Source organism: Myotis daubentonii, chromosome 1 (genome assembly GCF_963259705.1).
Source record: "Myotis daubentonii chromosome 1, mMyoDau2.1, whole genome shotgun sequence".
In the NCBI taxonomy this organism is placed as follows: Eukaryota; Metazoa; Chordata; class Mammalia; order Chiroptera; family Vespertilionidae; genus Myotis; species Myotis daubentonii.
This window is the reverse complement of record NC_081840.1, coordinates 34,793,933-34,812,212: the sequence shown is the minus strand read 5'-3', so window position 1 is coordinate 34,812,212 and position 18,280 is coordinate 34,793,933. Positions and strand designations below refer to the sequence as shown.

Below are 18,280 nucleotides of genomic sequence, written 5' to 3'. Positions count from 1 at the left end.
GCTAAGCAATTTCTAGTCAAGAAATTGCCCCTTACTTTAAGGGCTGTATTTTAGATTAGAAAATATTGTATTGACTTTTCCTGATAGAAAGGTAGGCTGAAGTGTTAGGGTTTGGATTAGACTGCATGAGCAACTTGTTGATTGGAAGCTTAGAATATTCAATAGATTTGTTTGAACAGAGGCACTTTTTGTATTCTCTATGAGCTTTGGTTTTAATTGCAATAAAGGCTTGGTACCAGGTGTTTGGTTACTACTTCTAATTCTGCAGGTAAGAAATATTGATAATTTTAGCCAATTATTTATTCTGTGTCTAAGATAAATTAAAGAATTTATTTTAACTTTTTGTTTAAATATTTGATAACAGGTGGTGGTTTTGAAGATGCATGTGCTAGTCATGGTCCAATGAGTTTGAAAGAATTGGGGTTGCAGCCAGATTCTCATCTTGCTCTTCCCACAACACGTCCAACAGCACAAGAAAATTATGTTAAATTATCAGTAGCAGCTGGAGATTTTCCTCAGGTATCCAATCAGTAGCACTTGTATTTTATTTAAAGTGAAAATAGTTACACTGAAAAAATAGGATAATTACTCTCCAAGAGGAACAAAATGCTCATGTTATTAAGTATAGTTTTATATCTGTGTGATAGCAATGGATATCACATTGTGGGTTAATTCACTTTATAAGAATTCATTGTATGGTGTTGTGTAGCATAGCATGATGTTGAGGGTGAAAGCCAAAAATATGTAAAAGATTGTTTATGTAACACCACTATGTAGGGTTCAGTATTAACAACCTGTGATCAAGAAAAGATCAGGAAAACTAATTAATAATGAATAAATATTTGTTAATAACTTCTGTAGTACAGAAAATAAAAATAGTTTTTAACTTGGGTTAGGCAAAAATGACACCAGAAACATTATCCATGAAAGTAAAAGTTAATAAATTGATCTTATCAAAATAAGAACTTCTGTTCTTCAAGACACACTGTTAAGAGAATGAGTAGACCATCCATAGACTGGGAAAAAAATACTTTCAAATCACTTATCTTATAAAAGGCTTATGTCCAGAATATGTGAGGAACAGAATTCAATATTAAGAAAACAAACAGTCTGCCATGGCTGGGTGGCTCATTTGGTTGGAGCGTCATCCCGTACACCAAAGGGTGGTTGGTTCAACTCCTTGTCAGGGCACATACCTAGTTTGCAGGTTTTATCTCGGTTGGGGTGCGTATAGGAGGCAACCAATGTATGTTTCTCTCTCACATCCTCACATTGATGTTGCTCTATTTCTCCCTCTCCCTCTCCCCCCCCACTTCCCTTTCTCCCTTTCTCCCTTTCTCTCTCCCTAAAAATCAATGAAAAAAATATCCTTGGGTGAGGATTAACACACACAAATATATATATATATATATACACATATATATATATATATTTATACACACACACACACATATATCAATAAAATATTCTCGGGTGAGGATAATGGAAGGAGGGAGGGAGGGAGGAAACAATCCAATTAACAAGTAGATCAAGTATCTGGAAAGATACCTTACCTAAAGAATATATACTGATGGCAAGTTAGCACATAAAAAGAATCTCAGTATTATTAATCATTAGGAAAATGCTAACACCACAAAGAAATACTATTTTTTAATTTAAATTTTATTTTTCAATTACAGCTAACATTAAGTATTATTTTGTAGTACTTTTAGGTCTATAGGCATGGTGGTTAGACAATCATATACTTTACAGTGTTCCCCTGATATCTCCAGTACCCATCGGGCACCACACATAGTTATTTCAATATTATTGACTATATTCCCTTGGTTGTACTTTATATCCCTGTGACTATTTGGAACTACCAATTTGTACTTTTAAGTCCCTTTTTTTCATCCACCTCCCAGCCCCCTTGTCCTCTGGTAACCATCAGTCTGTTCTCTGTATCTTTGAGTCTGTTTCTATTTTGTTTATTCATTTATTTTGCTCTTTAGATACCACATCTAAATGAAATCACAAGGTTTTGTCTTTCTTTGACTTATTTCACTTAGCATAACACCCTCTAGGTCCATCCATAATATTGCAAATTGTAAGATTTCATTCTTTTTTTGTGGCCAAGTAATATTTCACTGGATACCACAATTGTTTTATCTGCTTGTCTGTTGATGGGCACTTGGGTTGCTTCCAAATCCTGACTATTTAAAATAACACTACAGTGAACATGAGGGTGCATATATTCTTTTTAAAAATGTATTTGTTTATTGTTGATAGTATTACAGATGTCTCCCACTCCCCGCTCCCTTAATCCCCTCCTCCCAGCTCCTACCCCCTGCCAGGTCTTTACCCCCCTATTGCCTATGCCCATGGGCTGTGCATATAAGTATCTAAGTTCTTTGGTTTATCTGTTCTCGTCCCCCCACTCCCCACACCTAAGTATGTCAGTCTGTTCCATGCCTCCATGCTTCGGGTCTTATTTTGTTGGTCAATTCATTTTGTTCATTAGATCCCACAAATAAGTGAGATCCTGCGATATTTATCTTTCTCAGATTGGCTTATTTCACTTAGCATAATACTATTAGTCTCCAAGTCCATCCATGCTGACCCAAAGGGTAAGAGATCCCTCCTTTTTTTAACAGCTGCATAGTATTCCATTGTATAAATGTCCCACAGTTTTTTAATCTATTCAACTACTGATGGGTACTAGGGCTGTTTCCAAATCTTAGTTAGCTATTGTAAACAACGCTGCTATGAACATAGGGGTGCATATATTCTTTCTGATTGGTGTTTTGTGGTTTTTAGGATATATTCCCAGAAGTGGGATCGCTGGGTCATAAGGCAGTTCCATTTTTAATTTTTTGAGGAAACTCCCATACTGTTTTCCACAGTGGCTACACCAGTCTACATTCCTACCAACAGTGCATGAGGGTTCCCTTTTGTCTACATTGTTGCCACACTTGCTTGATTAATTGATGATAGCCATTCTGACAGGTGTGAGATGATATCTCATTGTGTTGTGTGTTTTTTGTTGTTGTTAATCCTTACCTGAGGATATTTTTCCATTGATGTTTTAGAGAGAGTGGAAGGGACGGAGAGAGAGAGAAAAACATTGGTGTGAGAAAGACACATCAATTGGTTGCCTCCCACATGTACCACACAGCCAAGGCCAGCAATTAAGCTTGCAACCAAGGTACGTGCCCTTGACTGGAATTGAACCCAGGACCCTTCAGTCTGCAGGCCAATGCTCTATCCACTGAATCAAACTGGCAAGGGCTTATTATGGTTTTAATTTGCATCTCTCTGATGATTAGTGATGTTGAGCATTTTTTCATATGTCTATTGACCATCTCTATTTGGGTCCAATACCCAAAATAGTCTTTCTAAATTTAGGATATTAACCTTTTATCAAATGTATCATTAGTGAATATCTTCTCCCATTCAGTATGTTGTCTCATAATTGCTATTACACACCCATTAGAATATCTAAAATTAAAAAGACTGACATGCCAAGTGTTAGCAAGGATGGGGAACAATTGAACTCTTATACAGTGGTGGTTGGGAATATGAAGTGATTCAACCACTTTAGAAAACAGTAGCAATTGCTTAAAAAAAGTGAAACGTACACTTACCATATGACCTAGGCATTTCACTCCTAGGCATTTACCCAAGAGCATCTAAAACATATGACTATACAAAGATTTGTACATGAATGGTCATAGCAACTTCACTTGTAGTAGCTCCAAACTGGGAACAAAATAAACATGAATCAATTGGTGATTGTACAAATTGGGTATAACCTATTCAATGGAATACTTCTCAGCAATAAAAAGATGTGAACTACTGAAACATACACTAGCATGGATGATTCTCACAGAAGTTATGTGGAGGGAAAGAAACCAGACCCTCTTTCCAAATGCGCATACTCTGTGATTTCATTTATATAAAATTCTAGAAAATGCTAACTAATCAATAGTAATGGTAGGAAATGCAAAAAATATCAAAATTTGTGAGATTAATGGATTTATTCATTACCTTATCTTGATTGTGGTGATGGTTTCATGGGTATACATATATACCAACACTTAGCAAGTTGTATACTTTAAATATGTGAAGATCATTGTCTATCAGTTATACATCAATAAAACTATTAAAAAAATAAAAGAATGATTGCTTTCCCTTAATTGTTGGCCTATTTTAAAATAAAACTCTGAAGTGTTACCAGAATGGGCCTCAATAATTCATTTGTGAGATTTCTCTAACATGGCTCGTAATAACAGCACACTTACAGTGCTTATTCTGCTGGATGCTGTTCTAAGTTTTTACATATTTAACTCATTTAATCCTTATAACCACCTAATGAGATAGTTATTATCATCCCCATTTTATGAATGAGGAAATTGAGGTCTGAGGAGTTAATAACTTGCCCAAGGCCGAAGCTCAAACCCACAGCCAGGTTTGAACACAAAGCTTTTTAGATCCACAATACTCAGCTCTTAGTCACTGTGGTTAAGGGAGGGAGCCAATTAGGGATGAAGCTGAAGCAGCCAGAGGCCCTCAGAGTCCCCATGGAAGCACACATTGTATGTGTATTTCCTCCAAGGCAGAAACCTACATGACTAATGGCTCTAAGCTTAGAAGACCCAGTTAAAGCTTGTTACTGCTGCAAGTCTAAAGTTACTTTTATTTGAAGGTTAATAGGTGCCAGAGCTGGGGTGGTTACACTTGAGTCCATGTGGACAGGTGTTTCAGATTCTGCTCTGCTTGTATTTGTTGATAAGAATCTAGAGATCCTTTCTGAGTTCCTGTCAAAGTATATCTGATAGTTTTCAGGGACTTATTTAAAATTAGGCTCAGAAAGTAGGAAAAGGAAGAAGGAAAATGGCTCAAGTCATCAACAATTAACGATGTGTGATTGTGAAGGGATTTGTGACTGCTGTAAATTTCAAATTTGCTTTGGGTATAGGTAAGGAGGAGAGATGATGGGGTTTACTGTGGAATATATATTTCTTGAATGGCAAAGGAGGAGAGCAACAGTACCTCTCACACATGTGAGAATTAAATGATATTACTGTATATTAAAGCTCTGAAATTTGCAGTGCAGCATGCAGATTTTTTTTAATATTTAAATATTGGCAGCATGCAAATTTTATTTGGGAGAGCTTACAGCTCTTCAAATTAAGCTCTTAGCCTGTCTAAATCCATCATGTGTATGTATCTAAAATAGTTTGATTTCTAAGTAGCTCTGAATTTCCTATTAAAAATAGACAAATTACTTGAATATTTGAAATCTGTATATATTATCCAAATCTTTTTAAAGAACCTATTTGCATTATTTTTCCTTTAGTAACATTTGGCAATTAGAAGGCATATATAATATTAAAATTTTACCTAATAAACTCGTACGAAATTTAATTGCTCAAATTATTTCAAAGTAACTTTAAAAATAATACTGTGACTTCATGTCTTAAATTCTTTAGTACCAACAAAAGCAAGACCATGATGCTAGGCAAGTTGAACACAAGCCAGAACAAACTCGTATAATACGTGTAAGAAGTAAATCTGATATTTCACTTTCAGAGCAACAAGGTAAGATTCATTTTCTTGTAGTAATATGTTTGATACTTAATCCTCATATTGAACAGATATATAATGAGAATCCTTTACTTTTATATACATCTTATCGCTAGGTTTTCTTTTTATTTCCTTTTTCTCATTTAGTCCATTGGGATAAAGAATCTAGCATCATGTTTGATGGTATATTTGTTAGTTCCTTTTACCAATAAACTCTATTTCTAATGGATTTGAAAAAGCTCTCAGGTAGTTTTTTTCCTTTAATGTTACCTTTTGGTTCTTGTACAATTGATGAAGGCAGGGGTATGGCTGTTAAGGTGCTTTGTAAAGGCTACTTAATGGTGTGTGGTGATGCTGACCAAGTACAACTTAAAAAACAGGATTCTCAGGTTAAATGCTATTGTATTGAACTTTTCTGCACTGTTGTTTGATTATCAACATTGTGTGGTTAGACTTTAATTCTGTAACCTGTATCATGGCATTTTGATGTTGTCTTTCTGTTTCTGTAAGGCTGTTAGCTTTTCATGTGCCTTCTTGCTTAAATTTTATATAACCTAAATTCTGAAATTTGGCAGCAGAACTTAAGATATCTAATGTTTAAAACTTTCTATTCACAATCCAGGAAGAAGTATTAGGAATACTTTAAGCAGTGGAATGTTTTTCTTTGTTTTTACAATTGTGTTTTGTAATCTCATATATCGAGTGCCAATATAATTGCAAATATAAACATGCATTTGGCATTTGGGGAGGACTTAAATTAGGAGGCACCAAGATATTTATTAGGATCATGCTATATGAGGTTTAGATTTTTACTTTTCTGTTTATTTTCTGTTCCTCTCTTGCTCCAACTTGTCAGAACTTTACCTCCCGACTACTTTTTAAGCTAACCGTGGTATAATAGTGTTAATAATGTGTTTTAGACTCCTATGAAAAATTGCCTATAAAACTTTTCTCATGGTATTTAAAAATTAATCATGTTAGTATATAGAGCAAATGAATGTTCTTAACATAATATCAGGACTGACTTGATATCCTTCTACTGAGTACTGTTACTATTCATGGCCAATCACTTGACATTTAATTTTGTTTTTAAAAATTATAATTTCTTAAAATTATAAATGAATTTTATCACCTTGGGGATGTTATATGTAATAAAATGAACATTTTTCTCAGCTGATAGGAAAATATCTTTGTTTGTAAATATCTCTCTTTAGGGAAGTGACATTGTTTTTTGTTTCATAGATATGAATGTCTGACCACAAGATGGCAATAGTAAATTTTTTGTTGACTTAGAACAATGTCATTAAATAACATTCAGTTAACATTCAATAAGTCAATAAAAGTCATAAGAATAAGAGAAACCAAGGTGTTACTAGTAGGAAGAAGTTTTATTTAGAAAGAGTTTAAAACAATGGACTTAATATGTGTAAATTTTGGAATTTAATTTTTCATCTAATACAGAAGTTAGGAGAGCAGACTTATGTCAGCTTTGACTAACACAAATACCCAGTGAGAATTTTAAATAGAAGCCAAGTGTTTCACTTTATAATTGATATATATCTTCATCCTGAATATTTTTGAATGAATATAATTGCCTTGGCAAATACAGTCAGTTATGACTTTATTTCCATAAAATTTTTAAAATTTATTTTTTATTTGATGAAACTCTGAGACATTGCCTAATGTTCCAGAGAGTAGGAGAGTCAGAGTGGCAAAGTAATCCTTTAGGGCAAGCATGTCAAACTCATAACACGTGGGCCACATGTGGCCCACAACAAATATTTTTGCGCCCAGCCAGTATAACGGTGTGAGCAGTTGTTTACAATTATGAAAGGAAATAAGTCTCCTGTCAGATCCAGAATTACTGACATTCACCTTGGGTCAGTTTTGAAAGTAATCACTGCGAATAAGCATCCCCCACAGTAGGAAAGATAGTAGCAGAGAAGAGATGCCAAGTGTCAGGAAGAAAACATTAATTTTATCATTGCTCTTGTTCTTTTTTTTTATACTATATTTTTTAAATAAACCTATGTTTCTCTGAAAATTGAAGCTTTTGTTTTTTGCAGCCCACATAAACTTAAACCTTATATATTTGGCCTGTGTTAGCCTTTGAGTTTGATATGCTTGCTTTAGGGTCCTCAGGCCTTTGGGTGACCTTGAAGGAATTCAGTTCTATCTCATACAGAGGCCTTGAAGACAGTGAAGGAAATTCACCTTATTACAAGGGAATCAAACCCACATCTTGTCTGGCAGGTAAATGCTTCTAAGAATACATGGACCCCAAATTGTGGCTGTTTCAGGGCGAAGTATGTATTTCACTTTGAATGAATAATCTACATATATAAAAGCTTAATATGCAAATCGACCGAATGACAGAACGACCAGTTGGCTATGACGTGCACTGACCACCAGGGGGCAGATGCTCAACACAGGAGCTGCCCCTAGCCCGCAGGCCCAGATCGCCCGATGGGGAATGGGGAACTGGGGGTGGGTGGTGGCGGATATGGGCAGTGCTGGAGCCTCAATTGCCCAGCCAGTTGCCCTATACACCGAGGATGACTGGTGGTGGTGAGGGGCGGGGCCGGTGAGTGGGTGGGAACAGCCAACCTCTTGGTCCCTCCCCCCAGCTGGCAGGCTCCGGTCGCCCAATGGGGAACTGGGAACCGGGAACCAGAGGTGGGTGGTGCCTGATGTGGGCGGCACTGGGGCCCCAATTGCCTGGACGACCAGTGGTGGCGTGGCAGGAGTGGGGCCATCTGCTGGAAGCTGGGGAAGATTGGTCCTGATCGCAGGCCAGGCCTAGGGACCCTACCTATGCAGGAATTTCTTGCGCCGGGCCTCTTGTCCTATATAATAAAAGGCTAACATGCAAATCGACCGAACAGCGAACGACCAGTCACTATGACATGCATTGACCACCAGGGGGCAGACACTCAATGCAGGAGCTGCCCCCTGGTGGTCAATGTGCTCCCACAGAGGGAGCGTTGCTGAGTGCAGCAGCAGTGATGGGAGCCTCTCCTGCCTCTGTTGCAGGCAGGTGGTAAGGAGCGAGGGGTCCTGGACTGTGAGAGGGCACAGGCTGGGCTGAGGGACGACCCCGCCCCCACCCCCACCCCCAGTGCACGAATCTCATGCACCGGGCCTCTAGTATTTTTATAGAATATATCTTCAATGTAATGTAAGTTGGATATTTAGGTGTTTACTTAAGAATACATTCCATTCGCCCTACCTGGTTTGGCTCAGTGGATAGAGCATTGGCCTGCGGACTGAAAGGTCCCAGGTTCAATTCCGGTCAAGGGCACGTACCTTGGTTGCGGGCACATCCCCAGGAGATGTGCAGGAGGCAGCTGATCGACGTTTCTCTCTCATTGATGTTTTTGATTATCCCTCTCCCTTCCTCTCTGTAAAAAATAAATAAAATATATTTTTAAAAAAGAATACATTCCATTCAAGCTAAAAGTCTGGAACATTTATGCTTTATAATTTATTGTTAACTAGAAACAAAGAACAAGAAGATAGTGTATGTGTGAATAACTCTAAAGTGCTTGATAGAAACACTTGTTTTAAAAATAAATGTTTACATTTCAGAAAAGAATGCTCAGTTCAAAACCTATCCTTATTGGCACATTCAATATAAAGTGTAATCAACCCAGTTCAGTTCAATAAACATTAATGAGCCCTCTCCACACACTATACTTCTGTCTCAATGCCTTTGCATGTTACCTTCCCACCTGGAATTTCCTTCTTATCCCATGTCTACATGTCTACCAACTTCTTAGTCTTCAAAATTCAGCTCTGAGTCCTTACTTAGCTTCCAATTGAAAAAAATGACTTATTCATCTTTAACCCCGCCCCCACCCTCAGTATTTTTGTGCCCTGAACACAGTCATAGTCTTAGCAATAGTGTCTATTTACTGGAACCTTGTTAGGCACTCTGTGTTATTATCTAATTTATTTCTTACAGTACCATGCCATAGAGGTAGCTTTATTCCCATTTTTTAAGAGAGAAGTTTCTGGAAGCTTGAAAATTTGGGATTCAAGCCCCTGTGTGCAAAGCTGATGCTCTTTTCCTTGTTTTATGTCATTTTTCCAAGCTCTCTACTAGTTTGATCATATTCTACTCAAATATATCTTTCATAGAGTTACACTAGGACAGAACACAATCACTCAAGTGTGATAGATCTGTTTCTTTTCCTGAACCCACAATGGTGAAACCTAACATTTGTCAAATGCTTTACAGCTGACAAGGAACCTCCCTCATATCAGAGCTTTCATTTTCACAGCAAACTTGTATGTAAAGATGTTTTTATTGTTGTTGTTTTATTATACAGATGAGAAAACAGAGGCTCATGGAGGTTATGTAACCTCCCTTCTCTTTGCTTGTCTCAGTGTCCACAGAAGTTATTAAAAACTGTTGCTTGATTCTGTGGTTTTCAGTATTCTAATAAAACTGGTCAAGATTTATTTCAGTGACTTGATATCAAACTAAGTTTTCTACCTGCTATAGTTGTGCAGTTAATTTTTTAAGCATAATATCCTTCAACCTAAATATTATCCTGAGAAGTTTTTCAACTGGTCTTCCTATATTCATTTTTGATCCCCTATTGTCTATTAGCCACCCAGAGCAAGAGTAATCTTTTAAAAATACGAATCAGATCACATGACTCCTTGCTCAAAATCCTCCAAAGACTTTGTTTTGTACCAGAATAAAGTCCAGACTCCTCACGGTGACCTGAAAGGATCTGCATGATCTGGCCTTTGTCTTCTCTGAAATTATATCAGGGTCAACTTCTGAGATTAAAAACTTGTTAAATGCAGTTTCTTGGGGTTTTTTTCCTTATAAAATTTATGGCACTCCATTAGGATAGTGTGTGTGTGTGTGTGTGTGTGTGTGTGTGTGTGTGTAATAAAAGCCTAATATGCTGAGAGTCCATTTGTCCAGTTGGCCATTCAACCAATCAAAGCGTAATATACCAATGATATGCTAAGGCTGCTCAACTGCTCACTATGACGTGCACTGACCATCAGGGGGCAGACAGTCGATGAGTCGCTATGAGGTGCACTGACGACCAGGGGGCAGATGCTCCAACTGGTAGGTTAGCTTGCTGCTGGGGTCCAGCTGATTGGGACTGAGTGAGACAGGCTGGACATGCCCTGGAGCCCTCCCGCGGTCTCTCCCCAGCTGGCCAACCTCCGGCGTCCCTCCCTGGCCCCACTGGTGCACGAATTCGTGCACTAGGCCTCTAATATAAATATATACACACACACACACACACACAGCCATAAAAGTAGAAATAGGCAATTTCTGAAGAAGTGCATGAATAATTACCAGTATGCCTAATAATTGGAATGATACAACTCTATATTTTTCATGAGTTAACTCAGAGTCTAAGAAATAATTTACTAATAAATCCAAGATAAACAACTTTTCTTAATCATTTTGTAAGGGAGTTGATTTCATGTGTTGAAAAAAAAAATTAACAGAATTGCTTCGTTCATGAGTGATGTATTCTTAATTCTTATATAAGATTTTAATAACACTTTAAAACATTTTTCTTTTCCTGCTTTTTACATGGTAATTCAGCTTACAATAGCACAAAATGATTTCTTGGATTTGATCATTACAGTTAAAGTGCTCAGTTATTTAGCACTGTTGCCACAAATTAATTTAGACTTTAAACAATGTGTATAAGTGTGCATGTGCAACCGAGCACAGAGGGAAAATACCTGTGGCTGAAAATGCTTATGAGGGTATCAACCTACACAACAAGTCGTTACTCCATTTCTGCTTCTCTGGGTTACTTCAGAATTACCTTGCACGGTCGGAAGGTCTAACGCAGTGAGAGAGGTGTAAGTGTTCGGCTTAAGTTTCTAGGGTGGAAGAGTGAGTGAGAATAATGTGGACAGTGCAGCAAATGCAAATCGGGAAGCCTGTATTCATGGACTATAATAATTTTCACAATTCCTTAGATATATGTCTTCTCTTTTAACAAACCGAATTATTATTTATTATTATTATAAAAGCGCAAAACAAAACAGGATTAAATTTATTTAATTATAAAATATGTTCAAATAGTGTGTGTGCCTGAAAATGCTTTTATTTTCGGAGTTTCTTTGATGGGCTCCTTAGGCACCACCTAAGAATGGTTTCTTGAGTGTATTTTTACATTCGTGGTCAATGCAGAGGCCCAAAGTGTGCTAGGGTTTCCAGTAGAAGAAATTCAATGCCCTGTGAATTATTTTAAGCGAGGATGCTGTTTACTTTCTTTTAAAATAGTAAAACAAATTACTCTGTTGTGGAATACATACTTAACAAAAGTCTTTAAGTGAAATATTCCTGTCAATATTTACCTTAAAATCTAATTGTTAATCTTTGTTATACATGTCAACTCAGAATGGAGAGTAACTTTGTCATGTGATGAGCCTCACACAGTAAGGCTGTGGAGAACCCTGGCACTTTTTTCTTATGAATATAGTTGCAGTAATACTGTCCTATCTAATGAGGTAAAAAAAAAATTATTAGGTAGAAATGTAGTTCCAAGACTTGTGATTATTGCCTTTCATGCCCTTCTGCCTACGTTAAAACAAATCAGACATAGGAAGTCCTGGAAATATTATGTTGGATATTTTCTAATTACTATGTCAGCATGATCAATCATTCTCTAAATTCGCCAGTTTCCTGAAATAGCTTAGCCTGTGTTCATAGCACTTTACAGGAAGCAGCACCAAATTAGTCTCCATGTCCCCATATATTTTTCTCGGTGTCACAAAGAATCTATATTGTCTAAATGAAATATTTGTCTTTGGCAAAAGGCCTGTGCACCAAACTACAATTAATGAACACAAGAATTAGAAATCAAAACTTTGTTTAGTCTGAGGAAAAACAATTCTTTAAACTGTAACCACATGGCTGTTTCTTGTTTGCATCAACTCTGGGTGACTGTTATTGTCTTCTGTGAATTCTCTGGGGCAGGGGCCTGACTTTGTTGAATGAGCCAATTGTTTTCCTTTGTGTTGCCCATCTAGTAAGTTCCCATCTGGTTTGTATCAGACTGTTTTCACAGCCAACAACTGCTGCCTTCTCTATATCCTGACACTTCAGGGCCCCACGCTATCAAAGCACGGCTGCGCCGGCCTTGCTGGCAGGGCCGCTACAGCTGTGCCTCACAGCTTGGAGCTATTACCCAGAGCACGGGTAACGTAGAACTTGGACTGGCCCCTATTCCCATTGGTGTCGTGTGTACAGTGAACAGAAATCCACCCTCAGCTCCCCACCCCCTCACCCCGAAACTCACTATTCAACAGAAAAATCTTTAAGGCTTGAATGTTAGGATATGGAGTGGTGGTGTTATTTTCTAGTGGCTTCCTGTGTTTGAAAGCTCATTTTTCATTCTTTCACTCTTTTTCAAAAGTTACCAGGTCTGGCCTTGGTGAAGTGAACTGGTCACTATGTCACATTTAATTCTTGTTTCCAAGTTTAGTCGGGAATGGCTAGATATGGAAAAATCCACCGTAAAGGCTATACAAATATTTCAGTGTGTTTTTAGTAATCGTCACAGGCCATAACCTGAATGAAATGTTTATATTTAAGAAGGATTTCCATCTCTGAAATTGGATTTTCTGTGTGTGGATTGTAGAGGCACTTAGGTTCACACTGCTTGGTAACTATTAGGGAGTTTCTTCGCCTTCAGCTTTGTTTGCTCTCAAATGTCATTTATAAGAATGTGATAATAGTGGCCTCCTCTAACAATTGTGGGCTTGGGTAATTAAAGTTATAGGAGTTACTGTTGAGGAAGAGTTAAAGTTGAGCTTATTTATTTTTAATATATATATATACATATATATATATATTGATTTCAGAGAGGAAGGGAGAGGGAGAAAGAAATAGAAACATCAATGATGAAAGAAATCATTGATCAGCTTCCTCCTGCACATCCCAACCAGAGATAGAATTTGAAACCAGTGCATGTGCCCTGACCGGGACTCAAACCGTGCCCTCCTGGTTCATAGGTTGACACTCAACCACTGAGCCACACCGGACGGGCAAAGTTGAGTTTATAGATATATAGATATATAGTTATGATATCATTGCTTTTTATAGACATGAACTGAAACAGCAATCTTTTTTTGCACTAAAAATAATTAAATGCCTTTCATAGAATGTATTAATATTTATAAATATTATGCTTTATAATATTAATAAAGTGCTTTCAAGATTAGTTAAAATGATAGTAATTTGTGCTTTTAATTTAAGTGAGTAGCTAATTGTTGCAGAATCCAAAGTAGCAAGTTCTATGAGAGTCAGACTATAGTTACAATGACAAAAGCTCACCTTCTGCTTCTGAACAATTTCAGTTCACTGGTATTTCAAGATTTTAAGAAAAGAAATCGGGAGGAATTTGTCTTTGTAGTTAACAATATAGCCTGTGACTTAGCAATAACCATTCACTTGATATTAAGTCTGCCTAATAAGTAAGGTTAGTTATGTGGCTATTTTAATCATTAGAAAACACTTCAGAACTATAGGGTGTCCCCCCAAAATGTGTACACACTTTGATGAATTATTATAAAAGCAGAGAATATTAAAATACATTTCATTTTCAAAATGTAATATAATCAGCTATTAAAGTGTATGTACACTTTTTTGGGACACCTTGTATAAAGGAATCACCTTTCATTGCTGAAACTAATCTATTGTTTTTTCCCCCCAATATAATATTTTTATGGAAGTGTAATATGCAAAAATGTACACTTATGAGTATTACAACTGAAAGAATTTTCAAAAACGAAGCTACTTGTATAACTCATAGCCAGCTCAAGAAACAGCACGTTGCCAGCACCCTTGACACGCCCTCACGTTCCCTTTCAGTCACAACCTCACCCTCGCTGGGTTAACCACTGTCCTGCCTCCTAACAGCATAGATTAGTTCTCTGGTTTCTGTACTTTGAATAAACAAAATCATGTGAAATGTAAGGCTTCTTTCATGAGGCAAACCTATTGTATTTTTTAAGATTCTTTTCATTTTCAAACCGTTATGGCATGCTTTTATAAAGAATTATCCGAGAGGAATTTATTTTAGTAGCCGTGTCACGCAGGAAGTGTATTGTAGATAAAGTTGTCTACCAAAACATCGGGTCTCTCAGCTCTTAACCAAATTTTAATGCTGGAATGTCCCTCTAGACATTCCTTCCCCCTATAAGGCAGGAACTCTCTTTGTCATAACACCACAGAGCAATACATTCAAGCACTTAAATGGTTTTTAAATGAGCTTTAGTAATTAAATCTACACTGTTCAAATAAATCATGGTTTGCATTCAGGATAGGGTGGCTCACTATTTTCTGAATTATCGATCAGCTTCGTGGTAGTTGAATGTAAGCTTTTATGCTGCCACGATACTGTTTCTGACAGTGCTGTCATTGGAGGGAGCCAATGAATAACTAAATTTGCTTAAAAATATTAACTTCTTTTTATATATTTTAACTACTTTAATGTTTACAGCATTACTTTTTTTTGTCAGTTAACTCAAATTAATATAAAAGATCCAGCTATTCTGAATCTTACTACATTTTAGATTTCTCCTTATTAGATTTTGTTTCAAATTCTGGACATCATCTATTTCAAATCTCTTGTGAGTTGAAAAATTCATGTTTGAGAGTCTTTGTCCTTATATTCTTTTTTTTTATATATATATATATATTATTGATTTTTTACAGAGAGGAAGGGAGAAGGATAGAGAGTTAGAAACATCGATGATGAGAGAAACATCGATCAGCTGCCTCCTGCACATCTCCTACTGGGGATGTGCCCGCAACCCAGGTACATGCCCTTGACCGGAATCGAACCTGGGACCTTTCAGACCGCAGGCCGACGCTCTATCCACTGAGCCAAACCGGTTTCGGCTGTCCTTATATTCTTATTCTGCAGTTAACAGCTTTATAATACCATACAGTTTTAAGAAATAATCCATAAAGGATTTGTAAAGCAATAATATAGCGATTTACAGATTTAAGTATTACTGTGAGAGCTCTGGGAGCTCTGCCTGCAGTGGCTTTGCGTTTCCATCCTTGCCTTCTGTCTCCAAACCCAAAGTCACTTGTGTTTATTTTGTGGTGTCTTGAAATATTTAAGTAAAAGTTGACACATCGCCTTTTGTGGTAAAAGTAAAAGGATAAATTACATTCATGGGTAATTTATGACTCAATTTTTGTTCGTATTACCCACTTTGAATTTCCTAGAAATGTCTAGATCAAATATTTAGATATTTTCTCTTCTTATCCTTTGACTTAAATATCAATGAGTATTAGGTTTCTTCAGTTTTGAACAACAGGGTAAGGTAGTGTAAGAACCAGCAGATTTAATAAGCAGTTTTCAGATCATGTTGGCCAGGGTATAGGTTGTGTTTGCTACTTTAATTCTCACCTGCTGAGCCCAGTACTCACTGTTCCAGTAAACCCATCATCCAGCAAGTCAGAATTATGAGTCAGCTACTTGTTACAAGAATAAATGACAGTAGTCACTGATATTGACATTGTAGCATTTTTCATACCGTTAGAAGTCAAGATGCTTCCCTGGTTTTGGTAGAGGTGAATGTTGTTTATAACAACAGCAACAATCTCTATATATAAAATCCTAATATGCAAATAGACCGAATGTCAGAACAACCAAACAACTGGTCGCTGTGACGTGCGCTGGCTACCAGGGGATGTGCGCAGAACATGGCAGGCATCGCCTGTGTCAGGATGGTGAGCAGGGGCACAAGACCAAGGCGGGGCGCCGGTCGCTTTTATCGGGGCGAGCCTCTGGTAATTACTGAAAATTCTTTGCTCCCACACGTTGTGGTCCTGCCCAGCGCTCGCACCTGCTGCCAGTGCCAGCCCTGCTCGCACCCGCTGCCAGAATCTAGTGCCAGTCCCGATTGCTCAGTGCCATCAGCGGGTGCGAGTGGCAGCTGCCAGCCCATATCGCCCTGAGGGCTTCTCCACCTCCCCCTGCCCCTGAGAGGCAATCAGGGCAGCAGCCGCCACTTGCACCCGCTGTTGGCGCTGGCCCCAATTGCTCTGCGCCGTGAGTAGGTGCGAGTGGGGCTGGCACTGTCAATGTGTGGGAGTGCCAGCGGTGGCAGGAGCGGGGCTGCTGGCAGACAGAGGACCAGGGCCGAGGTGGGAAAGGCCAGGTGAGGGCATGGAGGATGGGCCGAGACCCGCCCCTGTGCCCACAATTCCTTTCAAGGTGCACGAATTAGCGCACCGGGCCCCTAGTAATCTTATACTAATAAAAGACAAACATGCAAATTGACTGTACTTTCGCTACGCCTTAAGCCACGCCTGCCAGGCAATCAGAGCGACTATATGCAAATTAACTCAACCAAGATGGCGGCCGGCAGCCACGGAGCTGGAGCGAGCAGGAGGCTTGCTTGCTCCAGTGATGGAGGAAGCCAGGCTTCCCTGCCTGCTGTGGCCCCAGCTCTGAGCTCCACTGAAAGCAACAAGGTTTCAATTATAGAAGGTAAATAAACCCCAGATACCTGCTTTCAGCCGGCCGTGGCCATGAAGCTGGAGCGAGCAGGAGTGGGTTGCCCCTGGCAATGGAGGAAGTCAAGCTTTCCGCAGGCCTCCGCTAAAGGCAACAAAGTTTCAATTTTAGAAGGTAAATAAATCCCAGAATAAAAAAGAAAAAAGAAAAAAAGGAGAGGATGGGAGCTTACATCGCCAGGGTGCTTGGTCAGCCTGAAAACAGCCCTCAGCCCCCACCCAGACTGGCCAGGCACCCCAGTGGGGACCCCCCACTGTAAAGGGGGTGTGGCCAGCCTGAAAATAGCCATTAGCCCCTCACCCAGGCTGGCCAAACCTCCATGGGGTGAGGATCCCCACTGGGGTGGACATCCTCCGAGGGGTCCCACACTGCAAGAGGGCATAGGCTGGGGTGAAGGACCCCCCGAGTGCACAAATTTTTGTGCACCAGGCCTCAGTATACTATAATAGCTACCTTCTAAGTATACTTCCTAATATAATGCATTCTGCTAAGATCTTCAGTCAACCCAATTTGTTAGGTAATAGTCTCATTTTATACTTGAGAATCTGAGGCTCAGAGAAGTTACATATTTTGCCCAAGGTCACATCCTATATAATAAAAGCCTAATACTAGTATGTTAAGTGTCTGGTCGTCCGGTGGGCCATTCAGCCAATCAGAGTGTAATATGTTAATGATATGCTAAGGCCGCTCAACCACTCTCTATGACATGCACTGACCACCAGGGGGCAGTCGACCGGTCAACCAGTCACTATGATGTGCACTGATCACCAGGGGACAGACGCTCCAACTGGTAGGTTAGCTTGCTGCTGGGGTCCGGCTGATCGGGACTGAGTGAGATTGACCAGATACAACCTGGAGCTCTCTTGCGGTCCCTCCCCGTCTAGCCAACCTCCCGTGTCCCTCCCTGACCCCCATTGTGCACCGGTGGGGTCCCTCGGCCTGGCCTGCTCCCTCTCGAAATCCGGGACCCCTCCAGGGATGTCGGAGAGCTGGTTTTGGCCCAGTCCCACTCAACACAGGAGTTGCCCCCTGGTGGTCAATGCATTCTCACAGGGGGAGCACCTATCAGCCAGAAGCCGGGCTCACGGCTGGAGAGCGCAGCGGCGGTGGTGGGAGCCTCTCCCGCCTTTACAACAGTGCTAAGGATGTCCGACTGCCAGCTTAGGCCCGCTCTGGGGAGC

General features: G+C 39.2%; 1 protein-coding gene across 18 annotated transcripts in view; it reads left to right on the top strand.

Annotated features, from left to right (window-relative positions):
• KIAA0586 (KIAA0586 ortholog) overlaps positions 1–18,280 on the top strand; it is a 104,636-nt gene that overhangs the window by 71,364 nt on the left and 14,992 nt on the right. For 17 of the 18 annotated variants that reach the window (XM_059694611.1, XM_059694605.1, XM_059694663.1 and 14 more), the window contains 2 exons: positions 365–519; positions 5,472–5,580. In XM_059694611.1, the coding sequence (XP_059550594.1) occupies positions 365–519; positions 5,472–5,580 (264 nt within the window). The remainder of the gene's footprint in view (positions 1–364; positions 520–5,471; positions 5,581–18,280) is intronic. The other variant, XM_059694631.1, reaches the window with a different exon arrangement.